General features: G+C 37.4%; 1 protein-coding gene across 6 annotated transcripts in view; it reads right to left on the bottom strand.

The window, feature by feature from the left end:
• The window catches only part of PIBF1 (progesterone immunomodulatory binding factor 1), a 256,111-nt gene that overhangs the window by 42,692 nt on the left and 188,660 nt on the right, over positions 1–24,759 (bottom strand). For all 6 annotated transcript variants that reach the window (XM_054252534.2, XM_078348275.1, XM_002742577.6 and 3 more), the window contains 2 exons: positions 18,404–18,534; positions 8,651–8,735 (listed from right to left, as the gene is read on the bottom strand). In XM_054252534.2, the coding sequence (XP_054108509.2) occupies positions 8,651–8,735; positions 18,404–18,534 (216 nt within the window). The remainder of the gene's footprint in view (positions 1–8,650; positions 8,736–18,403; positions 18,535–24,759) is intronic.

Consider the following 24,759-nt stretch of genomic DNA (forward strand, 5'->3'; position numbering starts at 1 on the left):
CTTCTACGCTTTCTTCAGCTAAAACAGTATTAGTATCAGAGTGACACTTATTTTTTGGATGACAGTTTCTAAAGCTTTCTATCTGACAGCTTTATATTACTGAAGACTGAAAAGAACCATTAGTTTAACAAACATATGAATGAGTACTTATTGCCTGCTAAATATTGTGCTAAAGGCTAAGATACAAAAAGGAATTTGTCAATCTAATGGGTAAGACAGATACATAATTATATAGTAATGTGAACATTAACAGAAATATTAAAAATGTTATAGGAATGAGGCAGAAAAGGGTATGTTTTTCTTTGTTGAGTTAGGGAGGAATTTAAAGGATAGATAATATTTCTTTATTTTTATTTTTTGTTGTTTTTTTTTGAGACAGAGTCTAGTTCTGTCACTCCGGCTGGACTGTAGTGTGTGATCACCACTCACTGTAGCCTCCACCTCTCAGGCCCAAACAATCCTCTCATCTCAGCCTCCTGAGTAGCTGGGACTATAATCATGTGCCACCAATCCTGGCTAATTTTCCTATTTTTTGTGGAAACAGTTTCATCATGTTGCCCAGACTGGTCTCAAACTCTTGAGCTCAAGCAATCTGCCTGCCTTGGCTTCCTAAAGTGCTGCGTACAGGTAGGAGCCACCATATCCAGTCTCAAACGATAGATAATATTTGAAAAGACCCTTGACACAGAAGGAAAAGAGGAAAGGCAACTACATTAGTTGAGTTCTGTTACATTCCAGGAACACTGCTAAATTAATTCTCACAGAACCCTACAAAGTAGATGTTACCTTTATTTACAGATGAGATAACCGAGTTTAGAGGGGTGAAATTATTGTCTCAAAAATGCATTGCTATTAAGTGCCAGAGCTGGGATGTGAACACAAGTCTTGTCTGTCTGGCTGCTGGCTTTTTCCATAGTATTTCAAAATGTATAAGACATAAGAAGTATAAAAGTAATGCCAGTCTTACAATTTAATGAGAGAGGCCGGGCGCGGTGGCTCACGCCTGTAATCACAGCACTTTGGGAGGCTGAGGTGGGTGGATCATGAGGTCAAGAGATCAAGACAATTTAATGAGAGAGTCGAACATATTTATATGTACATATAGTAGAAAGTAGAATGTAATTCTGGATCAGTCTAGTTTCCATTTTCTCTGTTTACACCTAGGGTGCTGAGTGCTGCTAAAGGAAAATTACACAGAATGGTATTACTCTAAGTACATAACATTTCAACTTGGCAATTCTTTTTTTTTGAGATAGATTCTTGCTCTGTCACCCAGGCTGGAGTGCAGTGGCATGATCTCGGCTCACTGCAACCTCCGCCTCCTGGGTTCAAGTGATTCTCCTTCTTCAACCTCCTGAGTAGCTGGGACTACAGGCATGTGCCACCATGCCCGGCTAATTTTTGTATTTTTTAGTAGAGATGGGGTTTTACCATGCTGGTCAGGCTGGTCTCGAACTCCTGGCCTCAAGAGATCCGCCCACCTTGGCCTCCCAAAGTGTTGGCATTACAGGCATGAGCCACTGCATATGACTGGTAAAAACTCTTGATCTTATGCCCCTTCCTCAATTGTCCTATCTTCAAATATTCTTCTTCAAATATTTAAGGAATGCCTATTTTTCCTCTGACTACAATTCACTGCAATCTAATTTTCAGCTCCACCTCCATTAAAATTGCTTTAGCTTTTCTTTTTCCTTTTTTTTTGAGAGGGCTGTCACCCAGGCTAGAGTGCAGTGGTGTGATCTTGGCTCACTGCAACCTCATCTCCTGGGCTCAAGTGATTTCCTCAGATCCTCCCACCTCAGCCTCCCAAGTAGCTGGGACTACAGGTGCATGCTCCCATGCCTGGCCAATTTATGTATCTTTTGTAGAGATGGGGTTGGCCAGGATGGTCTTGAACTCTTGAGTTTAAGAGATCTGCCTGCCTCAGCCTCCCAAAGGGCTGGGATTACAGGCATGAGCCACTGCACCTGGCCCTTTAGCATCTTATTAAATCCAAATGACTCTTTTAAAAAAAATCTTTATTTGGCCTGACCTCTTGACAACATATCACTGCTGACAACTGCCTCTGTTATGAATGGTTGTCCCTGGGCTTTAGGAACTATTCTCTTCCTGATGCTCCTCACTGATGCTGGTCACTCTTCACTCTTCTTTGTGTAAGCACTTTTTCCTATGCTCTTCCCTTAAATGCTGATCCTCAAGATTCGGTCACAGGCCTTTTTCTGTTCTCACTCTATATAGTCTCACTAGTTCATTTACTCTATTCCCACATAAAGTAACATCTTTATGTTGTGACTTTCAAATTTCTATTAACAAGTGAATTTCCGCTGAGCGTGGTGGCTCATGCCTATAATCCCAGCACTTTGGGAGGCCGAGGCGGGTGGATCACGAGGTCAAGAGATCGAAATCATCCTGGTCAACAAGGTGAAACCCCGTCTCTACTAAAAATACAAAAATTAGCTGGGCATGGTGGCACATGCCTGTAGCCCCAGCTACTCGGGAGGCTGAGGCAGGAGTACTACTCGGGAGGCTGAACCCAGGAGGCGGAGGTTACAGTGAGCCGAGATCGTGCCATTGCACTCCAGTCTGGGTAACAACAGCGAAACTCCGTCTCAAAACAAAAACAAAAACAAAAACACACAAGTGAATTTCCTTTCTTGGGCTCAAGAACCTACATTTCCAACTCTCTAGTGTATATATCCACTTAGATATTTTCTTGAACTTTTCTTCCCCAAACCCTTCCTCCTGGGTTCTTTGTAGCATTACAAAAGACACCAGCCAAAAATCTAGGCGTCAAGTCTCATTCCTCCTCTCTCCATTAGACCCTAATGTACTTAATCATTGAGCCCTGTGATTATGCTTCTTAAATAGCTTTCAAATTGGTCCATTTTTGCCTCACCCCATCATCACCAGTCTAGTTCAAGACACCACCATCACTCACTGAAATACTGGAATAGCTTCCTAAGTGGTGTTCATCCTACACCCTGTTATACAGCTCCAAGAGCCATAAGAAAAGCGCTTCTACATCAGCTTCTTACAACTAAGCTCAGTATTCTATTAGGCATTTGGCTATGAAAGACAATTTTTACTCTCAAAAGCTTATATTCTAAGGACACACAGATAAAATATACACAAAGAAAAGCAGAATTAGAATTTCCAAAGGTGATTAGTAAATCTTGTTTCATTAAGGCAAAGATGAGTGGATACAAACAGATGAAAACTAAATGCAATTAATGAGGACTCCTGAGTGATAAACTCAACAAAAAAGCCATTTTTTTTTTTTTTTTAGACAGAGTCTTGCTCTTTTGTCCTGGCTGGAGTGAAGTGGCGTGATCTCAGCTCACTGCAACCTCTGCCCCCAGGGTTCAAGAAATTTTCCTACCTTAGCCTCCCAAGTAAGTGGATTACAGGTGCCCGCCACCACACCCAGCTAATTTTGTAATTTTAGTAGAGAGGGGGTTTCTCCATGTTGGTCAGGCTAGTATTGAACACCTAGCCTCAAGCATTCCTCCCACCTTGGCCTTTCTGAGTGATGGGATTACAAGTGTGAACGACTGCACTGAACCTGAAATCACATTTCTTACACTCAAAATCTTTTCAAAATGAATGTTTTATCTGAAGTCCTGCTACTGTTACCTAAAAGTGAGATCCTATCAGTTTATCTTTTCCTTTTACCTCTTTTTAAAATCTAGTTATTTAAGGTTTATATTTTATTTACACCTAAAAGGTCTTAATCCGAGTACAACTGAAAACATTTTAGAGTAAGATAGATTATAACCCACCTGAAGGAAACGACAAAGTTATTTTGAGGCATGAAATGTGAAAGAGGAAAAGAAAGATTATAACACTTGGATAAAATATTCAACTGAGTTTTCTGGCAATGAAAACAAAACGGAAACATATTAAATTACAAAGTTTTCATTTTCTGAAAAAAAGAGGAATATAACTTTATCCACAGAGGCAAAAATTTTCCTGGAATATAAGCAATAATTAATAATGAGGTTTTTCTGTCTAAATGAGACTAAGAAAAAAGAACATTAGTTTTGTTTCAGGAAAACAATGAATTACTTTTAGTTCTGACTATGTAATCACAGTTGAGTTATTTAACTCTTACCACCATCAGTTTCGCCTCTAACAATGAGGACAATGGTATTTATCAGTGGAATATAGTAAAGATTAGATTAGGTCATTTATGTGGACATACTTAGTAGACTGCCTTAAATAGTTTTACAAAACCAAGAGAGATCATACTTTGTTTTGATCTTCTACAACGGCAGAAGGCATGACATTAAATTGTGCTTCAATAAATGAAATTTTGTGAGGAGAGATATTTTGCCCTTTTCCCCTCATTCTGCTTTATGAACATTTTACTGAACACAGGGACAAAACCTGGAGAATTTTAGAATGAAGAAGTGTGGGCAGGTAGAAACTCTCAATTCAATTTCTGCACATTTTAAAGTCAGTATTTGCTGTGCAAATCCTTTAATCTAATATATTTACCCACCCAGTTGAGCTTAGTCTGAAAAGCCAACCCAAAATATCCTATTTCTCTTTACATCCACCTGCTGTTCACATTATATCATTCTGAAATTACCAGTCTAATATATTTTCTCTCAAAAAAGGTGAAGACTAAAAATCACCTAATACACTACTCATAGTTCAAGGAATACACAATTATAAGAAATCAACACACATTCCTGGAAATTGTCACACTACAACCTAACTCTTACATGAGAGGAGATACTTCTTAGCTAATATTTTTGAGCTAACACTAATATAGAAAATAAAAACTCTCTGTGGTCATGCCAAATGTTTCTGAATTGTCAACCTAGAATTGTCCTAGTTTTTTCTTCTTCTGTTTAACACATATTTTGGAACTATGTGAATGAACTGGTGATCTTACTTCATATTACATGAACACATGTAAGTGTTCACAACTAAGTGACACTGCCTGATCACAACTAAGTGACACTGCTAAAAAAAGTTAGAGCTAGGCTGGGTATGGTGGCTCATGCCTGTAATACCAGCACTTTGGGAGGCTGAGGCAGGCAGATTGCCTGAGGTCAGGAGTTCGAGACCAGCCTGGCCAACACGGTAAAACCCCATGTCTACTAAAAATACAAAAAAATTAGCCAGGCATGGTGGCATGCACCTGTAATCCCAGCTACTTGGGAGGCTGAGGCAGAAGAATTGCTTGAACCAAGAAGGTGGAAGCTGAGGTGAGCCAAGATAGTGCCATGGCACTCCAGCCTGGGCAATAGAGCAAGATTCCGTCTCAAAAAAAAGAAAAAAACCTCACAAAACGTAGAGCAAGAGCTGTCTAATACAAAAAAGAAAATGAGAATCTTTAAAGATTAAAACCATGATTGGTATTAGACAATTTTCCCAGGGTCTTGACAGGGTGAGGCAAGCTAGTGGCCTTGGGTGAAGAGGGCTGTCCACGCTTTTTTTTCCCCCTCCCTCTTCCCTCTGTCCATGCCTTTTGCACCACTCTGAGGGTAGCACCTCCTTACATCATGTGTCCTAGATGCCCTGCTTGCCTCTCTAGTCCCAGCCCTGATTTTCATTAAAAAAAAAGAAAAAAAGGATTATTCTTATCCAATGGTTATATATTGACTATTATGAGAACATGAGCCTCTGAACATTCAAGTGAATAAATCAATCCTACAGACCCTTTGTTTCATCAGGTAAATGTTCAAGTGAATGGCTAAGCATTTCTAGGGGATCACACCAGCTGTTCCCTTTCCATATAAGCAATTTGCAGAGGCCTTTACATGTGTATATATAATCTAAGTTGGTAGTAAATGGTTTCTTAGAAAATGATTAATAATACCAGATTTGTTTTACTAAGCTTTAATTTTTACTTTGCTTTAAAACAAAAAAAGTTGCTTTTCTTTAGATGTTTGGTATCAAAAGTTATACAAGGTTAAATTATTAAAATATAATTGCTAAAATATATACTGTCAAATACATAGAAACTGACAATTATTTAAATATGCACCCATACAAATATCATTAATGCCATGTAGCATTAGGCAATTAATGAGTAGTTTCAGCTTGCTAATATTAAAATTTTTCCCTCCTTACCTCCCTCTGTCCCTCCCACCATTCCCTTTCTCACTCTCTTCCTCTGTTTCCTCTCCTTCCCTCTCACTTTCTCTTCCTCTTCCTCTTTCTTTATAAGAGATACAGTTGCACTATGTTGCTTAGGCTGGAGTGCACTGGCTATTCAGGTGAGATCAGAGTGCACTACAGTCTCAAACTCCTGTGCTCAAGTGATCCTCCTGCCTTGGCCTCCAGAGAAGCTGGGACTACAGGTGTGTGACACTGTGCCCAGCTCTGCTAGTATTTAATTTGCATGCTTAAACATATTTTCTTCTCAGTCCACCAAGCAAAGGTTTTGGTCTTTATGTGGACTCATGAGTAATATGATTTCAAGTATTGGAACTGTTCATATATTTTTCAATGTAGCACAACCCCTTAAAATCAGATGGGAATTGCCATTCTGGAAAAAAAAAAAACTTCATATCTAGCAAATTAAAAAAAATAGTTGATATAGCTGTATGGTCATCTGAAGTTCCTAAATATTTAATTTCAAAAACTCTTGTGAAAATTCCACATAGTGAATGAACCAGGCTTCCACAGTGAAGAAACAATTACTTGAAAGCAGAATCCCAGGACATAAATGATAGTAGCAGTGATAGGTAAGGTCTAGAATGTCAGAACTCAGAAGGAAGAATAAATATCTTCAGACAACCTTTTCCTAGCTCTATAACCTGTTGTTAGATTGACTTATCTACCTCAATGTTGTCATTACAATCTAGTCCAGGGTCACTTTCTTATCCTTTTCAGCCATCACATAGAAGACACTATTAGGAGAACTCACTGCAATGCCATTTCTCAGATAGAGACAATCCTCCAATTTTTCTGACACCATCTCTAGGATATGTATTTTTGAACTGCTTCCAGTAACAGTTTCCAGTTCCCCTCTCTCAACAATATTCTTCCAATAATTTCTTCCCAACATCTGGTATATTTCTCCCAGACTAGTATGAGCATACTCATAAACCAATGATCTGTTTTAAATGTTTCTTTCTCTGGCTGGGTGCGGTGGCTCATATTGTAATCCCAGCATTTTGGAAGGCTAAAGTGGGAGGATCGCTTGAGGTCAGGAGTTTAAGACCAGCCTGGTCAACCATGCCGAAATTCTGTCTCTATTAAAAATACAAAAATTAGCCAGGTGTGGTAGCATGGACCTGTAATCCCAGCTACTCAGGAGGCTGAGGTATAAGAATCCCTTGAACCTGGAAGGTGGAGGCTGCAGTGAGCCGAGATGGTGACAGAGTGAGACTCTGCCTCAAAAAACAAAACAAAACAACAGTTTATTTTTTAATCAGAATAACAAAATGGGTAAGAAGATGGCTAAGATGAGACAGTGATAGTTCAGCTGAAAAAAGACTTTGTATTAAAAATACCAATGGTTGGTGAGAATGCAGAAACACTGGAACTCTCAGTCATCGTAGGGGGGAATGCAAAAGTACAGTCACTTTAGAAAATTTTGACAATTTCTTATAAACTTAAACAAACATCTACCATAGAACCCAGTAATCATGCTCCTGAGTATTTACTCAAGAGAAATGGAAACTTATGTTTATATTAAAATGTATATATAATTGTTTACAGCTATTTTATTTGGAGATGTCCTCAAATGGAAACAACTCAAACGTCCATCAACTGTGAATGCATTAACGAACTGTGTTACATTCATTTAATGGATTATTAACCAGTAATAAAAAGGAAACATATAGCTAACATCTGCAACAATACAGATGAATTTCAAATGTATTATCATAACGAGACAAGCCAGACTCAAAAGGCTATACACTGATAATTTTAGCTATATAGCATTCTGTAAAAGGTAAAACAATAGGTACAGAAAATAGACCAGTGGTTGTTAGGGCTAGGGGTTGAGGAAAATGGTAAAAAGGGGTAATGAGGGAATTTTTTGGAGTAATGGAACTATTCTATCTGTTGATTGTGGTGGTGCTTACACAACAGTGTGCATTTGTAAAAAATCACAGACATGTATGCTAAAAAAGGTGTTTTTTTTTTCTGTGTATATTATACCTCAATAAACCTTACTTAAAGGAAAAAACAAAACAAAACAGGACTTATGTCTTAGTTACTAACTGCCATGGGCAAGCCACTCATGGCTCATTTCTCCATCTATAAAATAGAAATTATATTTACTCTAAAAGAATTTTGGCGAGGAACAAATGAAGAAAACAATTTTATGAACTTTAAAGCTCAACACAAATACTCTATATTATAGGTACTGGGGTACACACTGATAAAGAAGACAGAGGCACACTAAGGAAATTAACTGTCTAGTTGCAGAACAAGATAAAACAGATTATTATTAAATAATATGTGGAAATTCAGTGACAGATATCAACAAAACAAGCAGGAGCATTCTAGGAATAAGAATTAACCTAAGAAGTATATTACCAGTGGAATTAAAAAGGACAGGATTATAGTGAGATATAAATAAGTCATTCATGAACATGCACACCTAGGATCCAATAATTTTAACCTGATAGCAGTTTTTAAAAAGCTTAAAATGACTAAAATTATGACAAAATAGGAAAAATACCTCACGATGATTTAGAAGTTGTTCTAAATCTAATGCCATTTGATTCTTCATCTGTAGTAAAGCAGACTTTTCTTTATTTAAGTTGCTGAAAAAAAAACCCAAGTTTAAAAAAGTCATTATGTTAGCGTAGATTTAGTTAATAAATGGTAAATAGCAAAAGAATAAACATGAATAGATGGTTTGAATTAAAGACCAGCCACTATAATGTTTGGCCTAATGAATGGCCTATTTTGTCACAAGATTCTTTTTCTTTTCTTTTTTCCCTTTTCCTCTCCTCCCCTCTCCCCTCTTCTCCTTTTTCTTCCTTTCTTTTCTTTCATCCTTCTTTTCGCCTTCTCTCTGTCTCTCCCTCTGTTTCTTTCGCTCTTTTTTGTTTTTTTGAGACAGAGTTTCGCTCTTGTTACCCAGGCTGGAGTGCAATGGCGGGATCTCTGCTCACTGCAACCTCCGCCTCCTGGGTTCAGGCAATTCTCCTGCCTCAGCCTCCTGAGTAGCTGGGATTACAGGCACGCGCCACCACGCACAGCTAATTTTTTGTATCTTTAGTAGAGACGGGGTTTCACCATTTTGACCAGGAAGGTCTCGAACTCTTGACCTCGTGATCCACCCGCCTTGGCCTCCCAAAGTGCTGGGATTACAGGATCGAGCCACCGCGCCCGGCCCCTCTCTTTTGTTTAAGAGATGGAGTCTTGCTATGTTGCTTAGGCTGGAGTGCAGTGGCTATTTATAGACATTTTAACAATGAACCACAGCCTCAAACTCCTGGGTTCAAGCAATCCTCCTGTCTCAGCCTCCCAAGTATCTGGGACTACAGGCATTCATCACTGGCCCAGCTTTTCTTAACAATCATTTGACAATGTAACTGAGAGGCTCAGAATACTGTCCTGCCTAGTACTGGCATAAAATTAATGTTTTTAAAGATGACTATTTACTACTAAACTGTAAAAAGATAAAGGAAGACTCACATAAAAGGTAAAAAGTAGTATGTGTCTGCAAACAATGACAACATAAGATACTAGAAGTCAAATTAAAACATTTATGCTTAAAACTGAAAGTAGTATTTTATAATTTACCACATACTAAATTATCAGGTATATAAATGAGTTAGGTAAGTTAATCCGGTATTTAGTCTGTGGTAAAGTGGAAAAAAGAATTTTTATGCCGGGCGCGGTGGCTCACGCCTGTAATCCCAGCACTTTGGGAGGCCGAGGCTGGTGGATCACGAGGTCAAGAGATCGAGACCATCCTGCCTGGTCAACATGGTGAAACCCCGTCTCTACTAAAAATACAAAAAATTAGCTGGGCACGGTGGCGTGTGCCTGTAATCCCAGCTACTCAGGAAGCTGAGGCAGGAGAATTGCCTGAACCCAGGAGGCGGAGGTTGCAGTAAGCCGAGATTGCGCCATTGCACTCCAGCCTGGATAACAAGAGTGAAACTCCGTTTCAAAAAAAAAAAAAAAAATGAATTTTTGTTTGAAATTATTAGTTTGATTTTCAATTTCAGCCTGGGTACAGTGGTCCTGTGGGAAGCTGAGGCAGGCGGACTGCTTGTAGCCAGGAGCTCGAGACCAGCCTGGGCAATGTGGCAAAACACTGTCTCTAAAAAAGTTAAAAAAAATTAGCCGGCATGGTGGCATGTGCCTGTAGCCCCAGTTACTTGGGAGGCTGAGGTGGAGGATCACTTGATCCTCAGGTGGGAGGTTGAGGCTGCAGTGAGCTGTAATGGCACCACTGCACTGCAGCCTGAGTGACAGAGAGAGAGCCTGACTCAAAACAAGAAAAAAAAATCTTCAATTTGTAAGTCTGCATTCCTTTTGATACAATCTATTTTCTGATAGGAGAGGGTTAGAAGCTATTTAATGAGACTAAGTGTAAAGACATATTAATATTTTTAAAAAGAAATATTTGGGGCCTGCCTTATACTGTCTTTAGTTTTATTATTCAACATATGTGAATTAAGTAGAACCATTAAATAAAATATTCTTCTAATGCCACTAGAATAAATCTACTCAACCAGCAGTATAAACAAGAATTAGGGAAAGAAATGGTGAGTTGAAGCTAAGTTGAAGCAACATAATTCCTCAAATGTCAAGACAAAATTTGTGGTGGGGCACGGTGGCTCACGCCTGTAATCCCAGCACTTTGAGGGGCCGAGGTGGGCAGATCACCTGAGATCAGGACATGAGACCAGCTTGGTCAACATGGTGAAACCCTGTCTCAAATAAAAATACGAAAATTATCCAGGTGTGGAGGCACGCCTGTAATCCCAGCTACTCGGGAAGCTGAGGCAGGGGAATCACTGGAACCTAGGAGGCAGAGGTTGCAGTGAGCCAAGATCATGCCACTGCACACCAGCCGGGGTGACAAAGCAAGACTCCATCTCAAAAAAAAAAAAAAAAAAAGACAAAATTTCTGAGGGTAAAACTTACAAGAATTGTTTTAAATAGGTGAGTTTTTTTTTTTCTTTTTTGAGACGGAGTTTCACTATGTCGCCCAGGCTGGACTGCAGTGGTGTAATCTCGGCTCACTAGAATCTCCACCTCCTGGGTTCAAGTGACTCTCCTGCCTCAGCCTCCCAAGTAGCTGGGACTATAGGCGTGTGCCACCATGCTGGGCTAATTTTTGTATTTTTAGTGGCGACAGCGTTTCACCATGCTGGCCAGGCTGGTCTCGAATTCCTGACCTCAGGTGATCCGCCCACCTTGGCCTCCCAAAGTGCTGGGATTACAGGCATGAGCCACTGTACCTGGCTGGTAAAAAACATTTTTAAAGTTCTACTTTAAGAAAATGGAGGCAGGGTACACTGGCTCATGCCTGTAATCCCAGCAGTTTGGGAGACTGAGGTTGGAGGACTGCATGAACCCAGGAGTTTGAGACTAGTGGAGGCAATATAGTGAGACCCCCACTTCTATAAAAAGAAAAAAAGCCAGGTGGGGAGGCATGCACCTTTAGTCCCAGCTATGTGGAAGGATGAGGTAGGAGGATCGCCTGAGCTCAGGAGTCTGAGGCTGCAGTGAGCTATGACGCTCCACTGCATTCCAGCCTGGGCAAGAGAGTGAGGCTCTCTCAAAAAAAAGGAAAGCCACTAATTTTTAGAACATTTGGCAGACGTTTTATAAAATATAGACAGGATTTCACCATGTTGGTCAGGCTGGTCTTGAACTCCCAACCTCGGGTGATTTGCCCGCCTTGGCCTCCAAAGTGCTTGGATTACAGGTATGAGCCACCACACCCGGGCTGGCACACATTAAAAAAAAAAATTCAAGAAATAGTAGTAGGCATTGTGAGCTATTGCTAATTCGAAGGACTTAAGAGGGAAAGCCCACTTTCTCCTCCCTCCAAGTAATCGAGAAGGAGGCATCATAGTTTGTCCTCTGAGGAGACAGACTAGATGTTAATTCTGACTTCTGTTTCCAACTGTGCCACTGACTCAGACTCAGATGTGTGGTGTAAAGCGTAACACATACCATCCCACTGAACCTCAGTTTTCATATCTGTAGAAGTGGAAAATAATATTCATGTATGTCAAAGGGCTATGTGAGTTATCTAATGAATGATTATATAAAGTGTTGAACTCATAAAACTCTATACAAATGTTATACAGTATTACTAATTTAGATGAATAAATAGGCATCAGAGTAAAATAGTAATTAAATGTCAATAAAGGTAAGCAGCTCAGCTGAAAAACAAACTGACTTTCAGAGTTAGGCGCCAGAGATCCTGTAAGAACTGAGGAGTTGAAAAGAACACAATGGTATAAAGGAGACTAAGCGTCATGTTCTGCTAGAGTCTCCAAAGCATGGTGAAGAGCACATGTTTCTGTAACTCTAGAATTCTAACCTATCTTTAGCTGGAATCACTTTGAAGATAAAATATTTTTTCAAGATTAAATATCCAGTAAACAGGACTAGGAATTTTTAAGGAACATATATGTGTCTATGTTCATATACATGTACACTTATAACCATGGTATATAAACATATTTTCAGTGCATACACACACACACACACACACACTCACTCACTCACTCTGTTTCAAATACCAACAGGCTCTTCTAAAGAAAATATAGTGTAATCAGAATGGAATGTCGAGGTAATTAAAGGATTTTGACTGGATAATTCTTTACAAATGCTTTCATATTGTAGTGTTTAACTTTTAAAGAAGAAAGTATTCTATAATTAAATAGCAAAACAACTGTATATACCTGAAATAAAGGGTGGGGGTATAAATTGGTTTACAGAGCAATTTATAAGACATGAGTTTACCACAAACAATATGGACTTCCCAGACAATACTGCTGTGATTGGAATATCTGGGTATATATTTTCAGTCTTCTTTATAATATACTCAAACCACAGGAAGACAGCCTTCAATATATGGGTCTCTAAAACTTAATATGATGATGATTACATTCACTCTTCTTCTTGTATTTACTCAATAGAATTTTAGTCTTCATAAGACATATTTTGTAACAGTGGAAACTTACCTTCAAAAATACAAAGCTTCTACAAGTGACTCATAAAGCTACTACAAAACAAATCTCCTTATAAGCACATCTATCGTGAATGGTATATTACACCCATAATTGTTCAATTCATGGTTAATTATTACTTAGAAATTCATGTTTATGGCTCTGCTTCACCTGCAATATGAAAACATACTCCTGATATATTGTTCCTTAACTTCCTGGATCAATATACTCTGGGGTAGCTTTGTTAAGAGAAGTTGACAATGTAGTCTTTTCTTCTTTAACTACTAGTTAAGAATAAACTGAGAAATGACAACAGGCAAAGAAAATTTATGCTAATTATTCTCTTTCCATGCTTCTTTTCTTTCTGAAGTAGAGATCAAACTGTATTATGCAGGCTCTCTTGTGGCTTGGTGGAAGTTAACAGTACTACTTTTAGAATAAAGTATTACTTTAATGATAGGAGAACTTAAAGCAGTTAATAGCAACATCTCAAATGTTTGCTTTTTTTTTTTTTTTGAGACGGAGTCTTGCTCTGTCACCAGGCTAGAATGCAGTGGTACCATCTTGGCTCACTGCAACCTCCCAGATTCAAGCAATTCTCAGCAATCCTCCTGAGTAGCTGGGACTACAGGTGCGTGCCACCATGCCCGGCTGTTTTTGTATTTTTAGTAGAGACAGGGTTTCACCGTGTTAGCCAGGATGGTCTCCATCACCTCACCTTGTGATCCACCCATCTTGGCCTCCTAAAGTGCTGTGATTATAAGCATGAGCCACCATGACTAGCCTCAAATGTTTGCTTTTAATGTGTTTATAATGATTTCATTTTAGTGTATATTTACTCTAGCATTTCTAGAAATTGAATATATTGTATAAACAGTTCATTTTCAAGAGGTAAGTATGGTATAGTGGTATTGTTTAATTTCCTAAGAAAAGCATACAATTTTTTTTTTTTTTTTTTTTTTTAAGATGGGGTTTCACCATGTTGGTCAGGCTGGTCTTGAACTCCCGACCTCAGGTGATCTGCCTGCCTTGGCCTCCAAAGTGCTTGGATTACAGGTGTGAACCACCACGCTTGGCCGAAAATCATACAATTATTCAGTTCTTCAAAGAGTTTTATTGAATTAGAAAAACATTTAAAAATAATCAATTGATGTGAATATTTTTTACAACTATCATCAATACCTAACAAAGAAGAATATGAATCTTCTTGTTTACGTTTTCTAAGGAACGTAATAACTTGATAACTCTTTTGGACGGGCCAGCATTCATGTTTAAATTTCAAATAAAAGATAAGGGGAGGGGAAGTAACATTTACTGAGATTCTCCTATGTGCCAGCGCTTTATATATGTTCCTAAATTTAATTTTCACAACTACCCCTTCAGGTTTACATTAATATCTAATTTTATAAACACATTTACCATAAGAAGAGAAACCAGCCTGATGTACATTCAAAGCCCAGGATAATTCCACTCCAGGATTTGAAATGCCATCTGCTTAGAGTAGGGATGAAGGAATGCGGAACTGTGGGTATGCAGAACTGTGATCTATCCTACTATATCTGAATTACTGGCTAAGCTGACTTTTTAATGGCATTGTTACATCACAGCATTTCATTTATGTAACCAGGGTACACCTATAGCACCATCTCAAATGTCACAATTAAACTACTGGAAGTATTAATAATTTTTCACTTTAGAAGGTAAGTGTAAGATTTCATATCCTGTGAAATATCAGTTCATAATGTATAAAAACATCACAATGAATTTATGAAACACAAGACAACATTAAAGGACTCATGTTTAGTACAAAATATTTTTGGAAGTTAATTCCATAAATGACATGGCTTTTTTGAAAACTGTTGCTGTTATTAGGGGAATCTTAACTTCTGTTCAAATTCAACATATTTTGAGAAATGTTATTTCTCATTTTTAATATAATTTTCAACAAAAAATTTCTTACATATAAAGTAAGTACTAAGAATGGCAAACATTTATTGAACACTGTTGAATATAATGTTTAGGCACTATGCTATCTGTGTATATTATGGAGACTATATAACTTATTCCTCAGAACAACCCTATCAATCAGGTGCTGTTAGCACTACTCTCATTTTTTTTTTCTTTTTTTTGAGACAGAGTTTTGCTTTGTCATCCAGGCTGGAGTGCAGTAGCGTGATCTCAGTTGACTGCAAATTCTGCTTCCCAGGCTCAAGCCATCCTCCTAACTCAGCCTCCCAAGTAGCTAGGACTACAGGTGCATGCCATCATGCCCAGCTAATGTTTTTGTATTTTTTGTAAAGGCGGGGTTTTGTCATGTTGTCCAGGCTGGTCTCAAACTCCTGGGCTCAAGCAATCTGCCTTCCTCGGCATCACTCTCATTTCCTATATGAGGAAACTGGCTGTACTGTCTAATACCACAGCTATTAGCCACTGTGGCAATTAAAATTATCTTTAACTTTATTAAAATTAAATTAACTTTAATTAATTTTAAGTTAATTTGAATAAAATTAAAGATAATTTAATTTTAATAGAATTAAAAATTTAGTTCCTCAGCAACACTAGCCACATTTCAAAGGCTCAGGTTGGGCGTGGTGGCTCATGCCTGTAATCTCAGCACTTTGGGAGGTCAAGGCGGGTGGATCACCTGAGGTCTCGGGGTTTGAAACCAGCTTGACCAACATGGAGAAACACTGTGTATACTAAAAATACAAAATTAGCTGGGTGTGGTGGCATATGCCTGTAACCCCAGCTACTGCCTGTAATCCCGGCTACTCAGGAGGCTGAGGCAGTAGAATTGCTTTAACCCGGGAGGTGGAGGTTGTGGTGAGCCTAACCAAGAATGTGCCATTGCACTCCAGGCTGGGCAACAAGAGCAAAATTCCATCACACAAAAAAAATAAAAATTACAAAAGAAAAAGAAAAACAGAAACAGTAACAACAACAACAAAAACTCAAACAAATGCTCAACATCTACATATAGCTAGCTAGTGGCTACCATACTAGACACAGCACTGATATGGAATATTTTTATCATTATACAAAGTTCTATTGAACAACAAAGGTTTAGAGAGTTTAAATGTACTTGCCCTAACTTAAAACTAAGTACTGAGTTGATTTTAAAAACTTCCTTTTAAAATCTGTATTTTAAAAAACTTTATTATAGAATATTTCAGAAGGGAAAATATGTAATAGCAAACCCTGATGTATCTATCACCCCACTTCAACAATGATCAACTCATTAAAGTGCTACTTTCAATCACTATGATGCATAACATTTTTGTTCTCTTCTTTAATTATTTTAGTTAAAGAAAAATTATCCCTTCTTCAGAATAGAACATAGAGGGGCAGTATAACCTAACGGTTAGGAGAATAGAATTAGCAAGCAGACAGATATTGATTTGAATTCTGGCTCTATTATAATGCTGTATGTTCTTAGAGAACAAGTTGCTTAATTTCTCTATGGCTGAATTTGTTCATCCTTATAATTTTCTCCCACAGCTAGCTATTATTTTCTCTATATTAAGTATTTTAAGATACTTTAATTCTTAGTAAAATAAATAATCAAATAAATTTATCTGGAAATAACTGTGAAAGAAGTATGTTTTTCCCTCAGAACTTGGATATACTTCCCCATCACAAGAATATAAAGGTAAAATAAGACATATAAAAGATTCAAATTTTAAGGCTGGGCACAGTGGCTCATGCCTGTAATCCCAGCACTTTGGGAGGCTGAGGCAGGTGGATCACAAGGTCAGGAGTTTGAGACTAGCCTGACCAACATGGTGAAACCCCGTTTCTACTAAAAATACAAAAATAAGCTAGATGTGGAGGCGCATGCCTGTAATCCCAGCTACTCGGGAGGCTGAGGCAGGAGAATCGCTTGAACCCAGGAGGCAGAGGTTGCAGTGAAACTAAGATCGTGCCACTGCACTCCAGCCTGGTGACAGAGCAAGACTCTGTCTCAAAAAAAAAAAAAAAATCTAGAAATAAATTAATAATTGTGACATTTAAAGTATAAACAGAATCCTAAATTATTTAAATAAATCATCAAAAATTTAAGACGAGGAATAAAGTTCTAGACCAATTATTTTGGAGGGGCAGAAATGAAAGAAGGTAATTATTATGATTCATTAAAAATAACATTTATTCTTTGGAATTGGTTACCAATAGTTTTATATTTTTGTTTGCATACTTTAATAACCATCTTCTTATTGTTTTCCAATTCCTTTATTTATTTATTTATTTATTTATTTATTTATTTATTTATTTATTTGAGGCTGAGTCTCACTCTGTCACCAGGCTGGAGTGCAGTGGTGCGATCTCAGCTCGTGTAACCTCCTGGGTTTGAGTGATTCTCTTGCCTTAGACTCCTGAGTAGCTGGGACTACAGGCCCACACCACCATGCCCAGCTAATTTTTGTATTTTTAGTACAGACGGGGTTTCACCATGTTGGCCAGGATGATCTTGATCTCCTGACCTCATGATCTGCCTGCCTCGGCCTCCCAAAGTGCTGGGATTACAGGTGTGAGTCACTGTGTCTGGTCCCAATTCCTTGATTTAACCATTTTTATTCCCACCTAATTCTCTGTTTTTACATTTATAATCAGTTAATATGAAAATTTGAATTATTCTAATAATCTTAAAAATCTAATAACTAAACCAACTAACTATCTATCCACAAGTAAAATTGTTTCATTTACACATATGTTCATTATTTTATTTCAGTTTAAAAAACCAAAATGGTCATAGCAAATTGTTTTGGATAAGATCTCATACTAAAACACTGCAAATTACAGAAGTGAAAGGAATTTATTTATTAACATTTAAAAGTTATTTTCATGTAAAAGGTCAAAAGAAAAGCCAAAAAAATTCCTTGGCAAAATCAACATAAATCTAAGCAAATGTTTATTGTTTTCTTTGTTTTAAAAGCCATTTTAATGCCACAAATGGCATATTCCTCCTCTTCCTTTGGTCAATCTATAACATACTAAAGAATTCTAGGGAAACAAAGACCAATAACTGTTGAGTCCTCTAGGATAGATGAAACATTATGCTCATAAGCGTAGTAACACTGTTATTTCCATGCAAAGACAAGAACACAGGTGGAATGTGAACACCTGACATTATCTGACCTTAGTTTTTCTAAGAGAAGTTTAATCATTACTTTTAACATCACCTTCATAATTTTAATTTTATTTTTATGATTTACAACCCAAATTCATCTATACTAGCAATATGGTACATCTATATTATTCAAATAAAAGATTTGTGGATGATTTACCTGACATCCTTCTCAAGTTGCGCAATAGATTCCGTCAATGAATCAATCTTAGAATCTCTCTGACGCACTGATTCAATGAGATACCTGTAGGGCTGTTGAGTCTGGTTTAATAACGAATTGGCTCTGTCAAGCTAAAGAAACAAAGGTTTCATTAAAACCTAGAAAAAGTGACAACAAAATAAAATCATTCAAAATGCTCTAGCCCAAATATAATACAGAAATTCCTTTACATGAATTATCTGAAAAGCTTTTCCTATGTTAATTTGAAGGTTTTAAGAATGAATCCATTGCGTAATAAGAACAAAAAAAAGAATAAATCCATATAGTTATTCTTAATAACAACTATAAACAATAAATTATTATTATTATTATTTTTTGAGATGGAATCTCACTCTGTCGCCCAGGTTGGAGTGCAGTGGCGTGATCTCAGCTCCCTGCAACCTCTGCCTCCCAGGTTCAAGTGATTCTCATGCCTCAGACTTCCAAGTAGCTGGGATTAAAGGTGGCCATCACCACTTCTGACTAATTTTTGTAATTTTAGTAGAGATGGAGTTTTGCCATGTTGGCTAGGCTGGTCTTGAATGCCTGACCTCAGGTGATCCGCCCACCTCAGCCTCCCAGAGTGCTGGGATTACAGGTGTGAGCTGCCATGCCCGGTTGAGAAAATTTTAAATAAAATATTAATAGCAATTTTGAGAATGAGTAAACTTAAAGTTTCTTAGTATTTGTTGGTCTGAAAAGCTATATGACATAAAATATATCTTTTTAAAATGAAAGCACTCAGCTAAAAGTTAAAATCTTTTTTTATTTTTTTTATAAGAGGGGTTTCACCATGTTGGTCAGGACAGTCTCGAACTCCTGACCTCAGATGATCCACCTGCCTCGGCCTCCCAAAGTGCTGGGATAACAGGCGTAAGCCACTGCGCCCGGCCCTAAGTTAAAATCTTTTATTTAAGCTTCACTTCTAAAAATAGTCACATGGTAATTCAATAATTTTTTTCATTTCTTCATATTCTTTTGTTTTAAAAATACTTAATTTATATATCCAAATCATTATGTATAAATTTTTGAAAAATGTGGTTTAAAATATAATGTAAAATTTACCATTTTAATCATGTGAAAGTGTATAATTCAGTGTCATTAAGTACATTCACAATGTTGAATAGCTACCACTCCTATTTCCAGAACACTTTCATCAGCCCATATGGAAACTCTACCCAATAAAGAAAAACTCTCCATTTTCTCCTTCCTCCTGGCCCTAGAAACCTCTATCTTACTTTCTGCCTCTGTGAATTTGCCTATTCCAGATACCATATAAGTGGAATAATAAAATATTTGCCCTTTGCTGTCTGCTTATTTCACTTAGTGTGGTGTTTTCAGAGTTCATCTATGTTGTACCATGTGTCAGAACTTCACTCCTCTTAATGGTCAAATAATAGTTCATTGTATGTTTATAGTACATTTTGTTTATCCATTCATCTCCTGAACACGGGTTGTTTCCACTTTTTGACTATTGTGAATAATGCTGCCATGAACATTGGTGCACAAATACTGTGTATGTTAGAGTTATTGTTTCACTTCTGTTGGGTAGCTACCTAGAAGTGTAGTAGAACTGTTGGATCATATGGTAGTTACATAGTTAACATTTTGAGGAACTGTAAGGGTTCCAGAGCAGTGATACCATTTTCCATTCCTACCAGCAATAAACTTGATTCCAATGTCTCCACATGCTGGCCAAACACGTGTTATTTTATGTGCATACTGGTCATCTGGATATCTTCTTTGGAAAGAACTCAAGTCTTCTGCCTACATTTTAATTGTGATTTTTGTTGTTGCTGAGTTGTAGTTGTTCTTTATATATTCTTGATAATACAGTCTTATTAGACATAAAATTTGCAAAGATTTACTTTCATTTTGTGGGTTATCTTTTCACTTTCTTGATAATCTTATTTATTTATTTAGAGATGGAGTCTCGCTCTGTAACCCAGAATGGAGTGTAGTGGTGTGATCTCGACTCACTGCAACCTCCACCTCCCGGGTTTAGGCAATCCTCCTACCTCAGCCTCCCAAGTAGCTGGAATTACAGGCGTACACCTGGCTAATTTTCATATTTTTAGTAGAGACAGTGTTTCACCATGTTGGTCAGGCTGGTCTCAAACTCCTGACCTCAAGTGATCCACCCACCTTGGCATTCAAAAGTGCTGGGATTACAGGCATGAGCCATTGCACCTGGTCAATAATCTTCTTTAAAACACAAGTTTTTATACTTATGAAATTCAATTTATCTATTTTATTTTTTTGTGCCTGTCCTTTTGGAGAAATTGCCAAATCCAAGGTCATGATTTTCTCCTATGTTTTCTTCTATAAATTTTATACCTTCAGTGCTTAAATTTAGGTATAAAATTTCTCTGATTCAGTTTGAGTTAGTTTTTGAATATGGTATAAGGTGAGGGTCTAACTTCATTATTTTGCATGTAGATACTCAGTTTTACCAGCCTGAATTGTTGAAAAGACCAGCCTTTCTCCATTAAGTGGTCCTGGCATTCTTGGTGAAAACCACTGGCCATATAGGCAAGTGTTTATTTCTGGGCTCTATTCTATTAATAATCCATGGGTCTTTATGTCTGTACTTATTCTAGTTGCACACTATTTTGCTGACTGTAGCTTTGTAGTAAGTTCTGAAATATGGAAATGAGTCTCTTCAACTTTGTTTTTCCTTTTAAAGGATTGTTCTGGCAATTTGGGGTGCCCTGAAATTCCATATGAATTTTAGGATGCATTTTTCTATTTCTGTAAAAAAATGCCATTGGGATTCTGATAGGGGCTGCATTTAATTTGTTGAATGTTTTGGGTAGTATTATCATTCTAACAATATGAAATCTTCCAGTCTGTGAAGATGGAATGTCTCATGTCCGTTTGGTTTGGTTAAATTTATTACCAAGCACTTCCTTCTTTTTGAGACAAGGTCTTATTCTGTCACCTAGTCTGAAGTGCATGTGGAGTGCAGTGGCAACCATGGCTCACTGCAGCCTACCTCTTGGGCTCATGTGATCCTCCTACCTGAGCCTCTCTAGTAGCTGGGTCTACAGGCATGAGCTACCATGCCTGGCTAATTTTATTTTATTTTATTTTTTTTGAGACGGAGTTTTGCTCTTGTTACCCAGGCTGGAGTGCAATGGCGCGATCTTGGCTCACGGCAACCTCCACCTCCTGGGTTCGGGCAATTCTCCTGCCTCAGCCTCCCAAGTAGCTGGGATTACAGGCACGCACCACAATGCCCAGCTAATTTTTTTTGTGTGTGTATTTTTAGTAGAGACGGGGTTTCACCATGTTGACCAGGATGGTCTCCATCTCTTGACCTCGTGATCCACCCGCCTCGGCCTCCCAAAGTGCTGGGATTACAGGCGTGAGCCACTGCGCCAGGCCCTATTTTTTTATAGAGACAGAGTCTCCCTATGTTGCCCAGGATGGTCTCAAACTCCTGAGTTCAAGCAATTCTCCTGTCTTGGCCTTTCAAAGTCCTGGGATTACAGGCATGAGCCATGGTGCCTGGTTGTATTTTTTTCTTTTTGATGCGATTGCAAATGGAACTGTTTTCTTAATTTCCTTTGTCAGACTGTTCATTGCTAGTTTGCCATATACAATTTTAGGCTGTGCCTTTTCACATAACCTTATACCAGAATCATTTTTCCAGGTTGTTAGGGTATGCTATTTATATTATTAGTGGTTACAAAACTGCCTAGCAAAGCCAATGTATTATAATTTACACTATGTATAGTAACAGACATTTAGAATGTTATCAATTATAACAGCAATTTATGTTAGTAAAAACAATATTACAACAAATCTTTTCAGTAAGGTAGTTTTTTTCTTAAGTTAGTATTTTCTTTGTTATTTTTTTTTCCAGTACAGAAGACATACTAGGCTAAGGGGTATGACTATTTAATGTTCTTACTACATGAGACAAAAGTTTTCTCCCAGAGGATTTTTATCAACTTATATATACTCAACCATAGTTTTTTAAAAAGTTACTTGTTTTTGTTTTTTTTTCTTAAGCAAATGTAAACTGTATGTCACTACAAAACGAAATGAAGGATTATCAGTGTCAGCAAGCTCTTACTTTGGTATATAATGAGTTCTTGAAAAAGGTATTCTATAGTTGAATAATTACAACCAAACTGATGGATATCCTATTATTAGGGTGAAGGAGTCAGGAAGGGGATATCTTATTACACAAAACAGAATGACAGAATTCCTAACTATTCTATGACCTTTAGATACTCTTTGATGGTAAACTTCTAGCCTTTTACACATGTTTAAATATTTTCCCCCCTCTTTATATCATAATTGCTAAAAAGTTCCATTAAAGTTAAAGATTTACTATTTTCCTGGGACAAGAAAAAATTTGTATTTCTTTCCTCAAATGAATTATGTTCATGAGATCTATATACTTTTAAAGGATCAAGACCTAAGAGTATATTTTAGCATTTCAATTTTTTGGTTTTCCACTCATTTTAATAAAATGAGTGATTTGAAGCCCAGGAGCTGAAGAAGCAGGGAACAGTGGGATGGATATAGTGGTAAATATGGTGGGAAGCAGAAAGAATCAAGGTTAGTAGTGAGAACATTGTTAAAATGATCAGCCATGAGACTGGTTAGGTAAGGAGGACAATGAAGCCAAGAGGGGGCTGACCGACTGTTAGAGGATGTCTGCTTGCACTTAGAGAACTATTCTCTAAAAGCATTTATTCATCTAAATTGTACAGGAAAATTCTGATAACTATGTTAACTATAGTACAGGAAAAAAATTCCTCAAAAAGAAAAGAAAAGGAAATGAATAGTGAAAGAAAAGAAGACTACTTTTTGGAAGGAACATATTTCATTACAGTGAAAGTGCAGCCATAAAGAAAAAATACCCCCCCAAAAAAAAAATCTATGAATAGTTTCTATAGTTTGGGTTTTAGTGTATTTTTTTCTTTGCTTTGATAATCATTCTTTAAAAATCTATTACAGTGTCACTGGAATCTTATTATTGTAGTAAGTTACTCTATGAACATTCAAATATGCAGCTGGACAAAAATAAAACTAAGTTCTACTAACCTGTATAACCAGTTTCTCTAGTCAATTAAATCAAACAATTGCCTTGGTTTTGTTTTCACAGAACTGACCCTAACTGAATAAACTAAACTGACAAGTTGCTTTGTGTTTCAAAGTGCAGAATAGTCCAAGTGTGTGTGTGGGGAAATAACTAAGGGAATAACTAAGAACATTTGTGAACTGTAGTTAACTTCTGTTCAGAATGAGCTGTTTAAAACATATCAAACCTAATTTCAATTGCATAAAACATACAGCACAGTCTTAATTACTTTAGTTCAATTTTTTTCATGAAAGTAGTTACATAAATTAGGTATATATATATGTGTGTGTGTGTGTGTGTGTGTATGTGTGTGTGTGTGTGTGTGTGTGTGTGTGTGTGTGTTTTGAGACAGAATCTCATTCTGTTGCCTTGGCTAGAGTGCAGTGGCGTGCTCTCAGCCTCCCAAGAAGCTGGGATTACAGGCATGTGCCATTATACCAGGCTAATTTTTGTATTTTTAGTAGAGACAGGATTTTGCCATGTTGGCCAGGCTGGTCTTGAATTCCTGACCTCAAGCAATCCGCCCACCTTGGCTTGCCAAAGTGCTGGGATTACAGGCAAGTGAGAGCCACTGCGCCCAGCCAGAAATCACTTTTTTTTTTTTTTACATTTTCCCCAGTGATTGAGAGCATAGAGAAGTTGTACCAAAGTGTTGCCCCATGTGGGACCTCAAGTAGGCATATTTTTCATTCATAGCATGATTTCAAATATTAAGCAAAGATATGTGACTGGTTGTGTACAAACTACCACCACTCCTAGAAAGTATCTCTTGCATATATTTTATACACAGAAAGCAACTCAATGTTGAATTCCATTCAGCAGTATTGGTTTTATTCCTGGCAATAAAGAACTTCATTTCTAGTTTCTGTGAAAGTAAACTCCCCAAGAAAAAAGCTCCCCATGTAGGAAAAACACAGCAAAATGTAGTCACCTTTATATTTGTGTTTTTGAATTTTAAGAGAAATTTTGTAATTTTAGGTTATCATCTAAGTTAAATTAGTATTTGAATCAAAAGATATAATTATGTTTTAATCAAGTGTTGCTTTTCTCGGAATCATATGTACAGGTTATTGAAACAAAAGAAGAATAACACTTCTATAAAATGTTGTGTCATGGGTTTAATCCAGAGTCACTTATTACTTACATGATTCCTGAGTCACTAATTACTAAGGCTTTCCTATAAGGAAATGATTACTAACAATAGGCTATGTGAGCAATT

This window comes from Callithrix jacchus, chromosome 1, assembly GCF_049354715.1.
Source record: "Callithrix jacchus isolate 240 chromosome 1, calJac240_pri, whole genome shotgun sequence".
Lineage (NCBI taxonomy): Eukaryota > Metazoa > Chordata > Mammalia > Primates > Cebidae > Callithrix > Callithrix jacchus.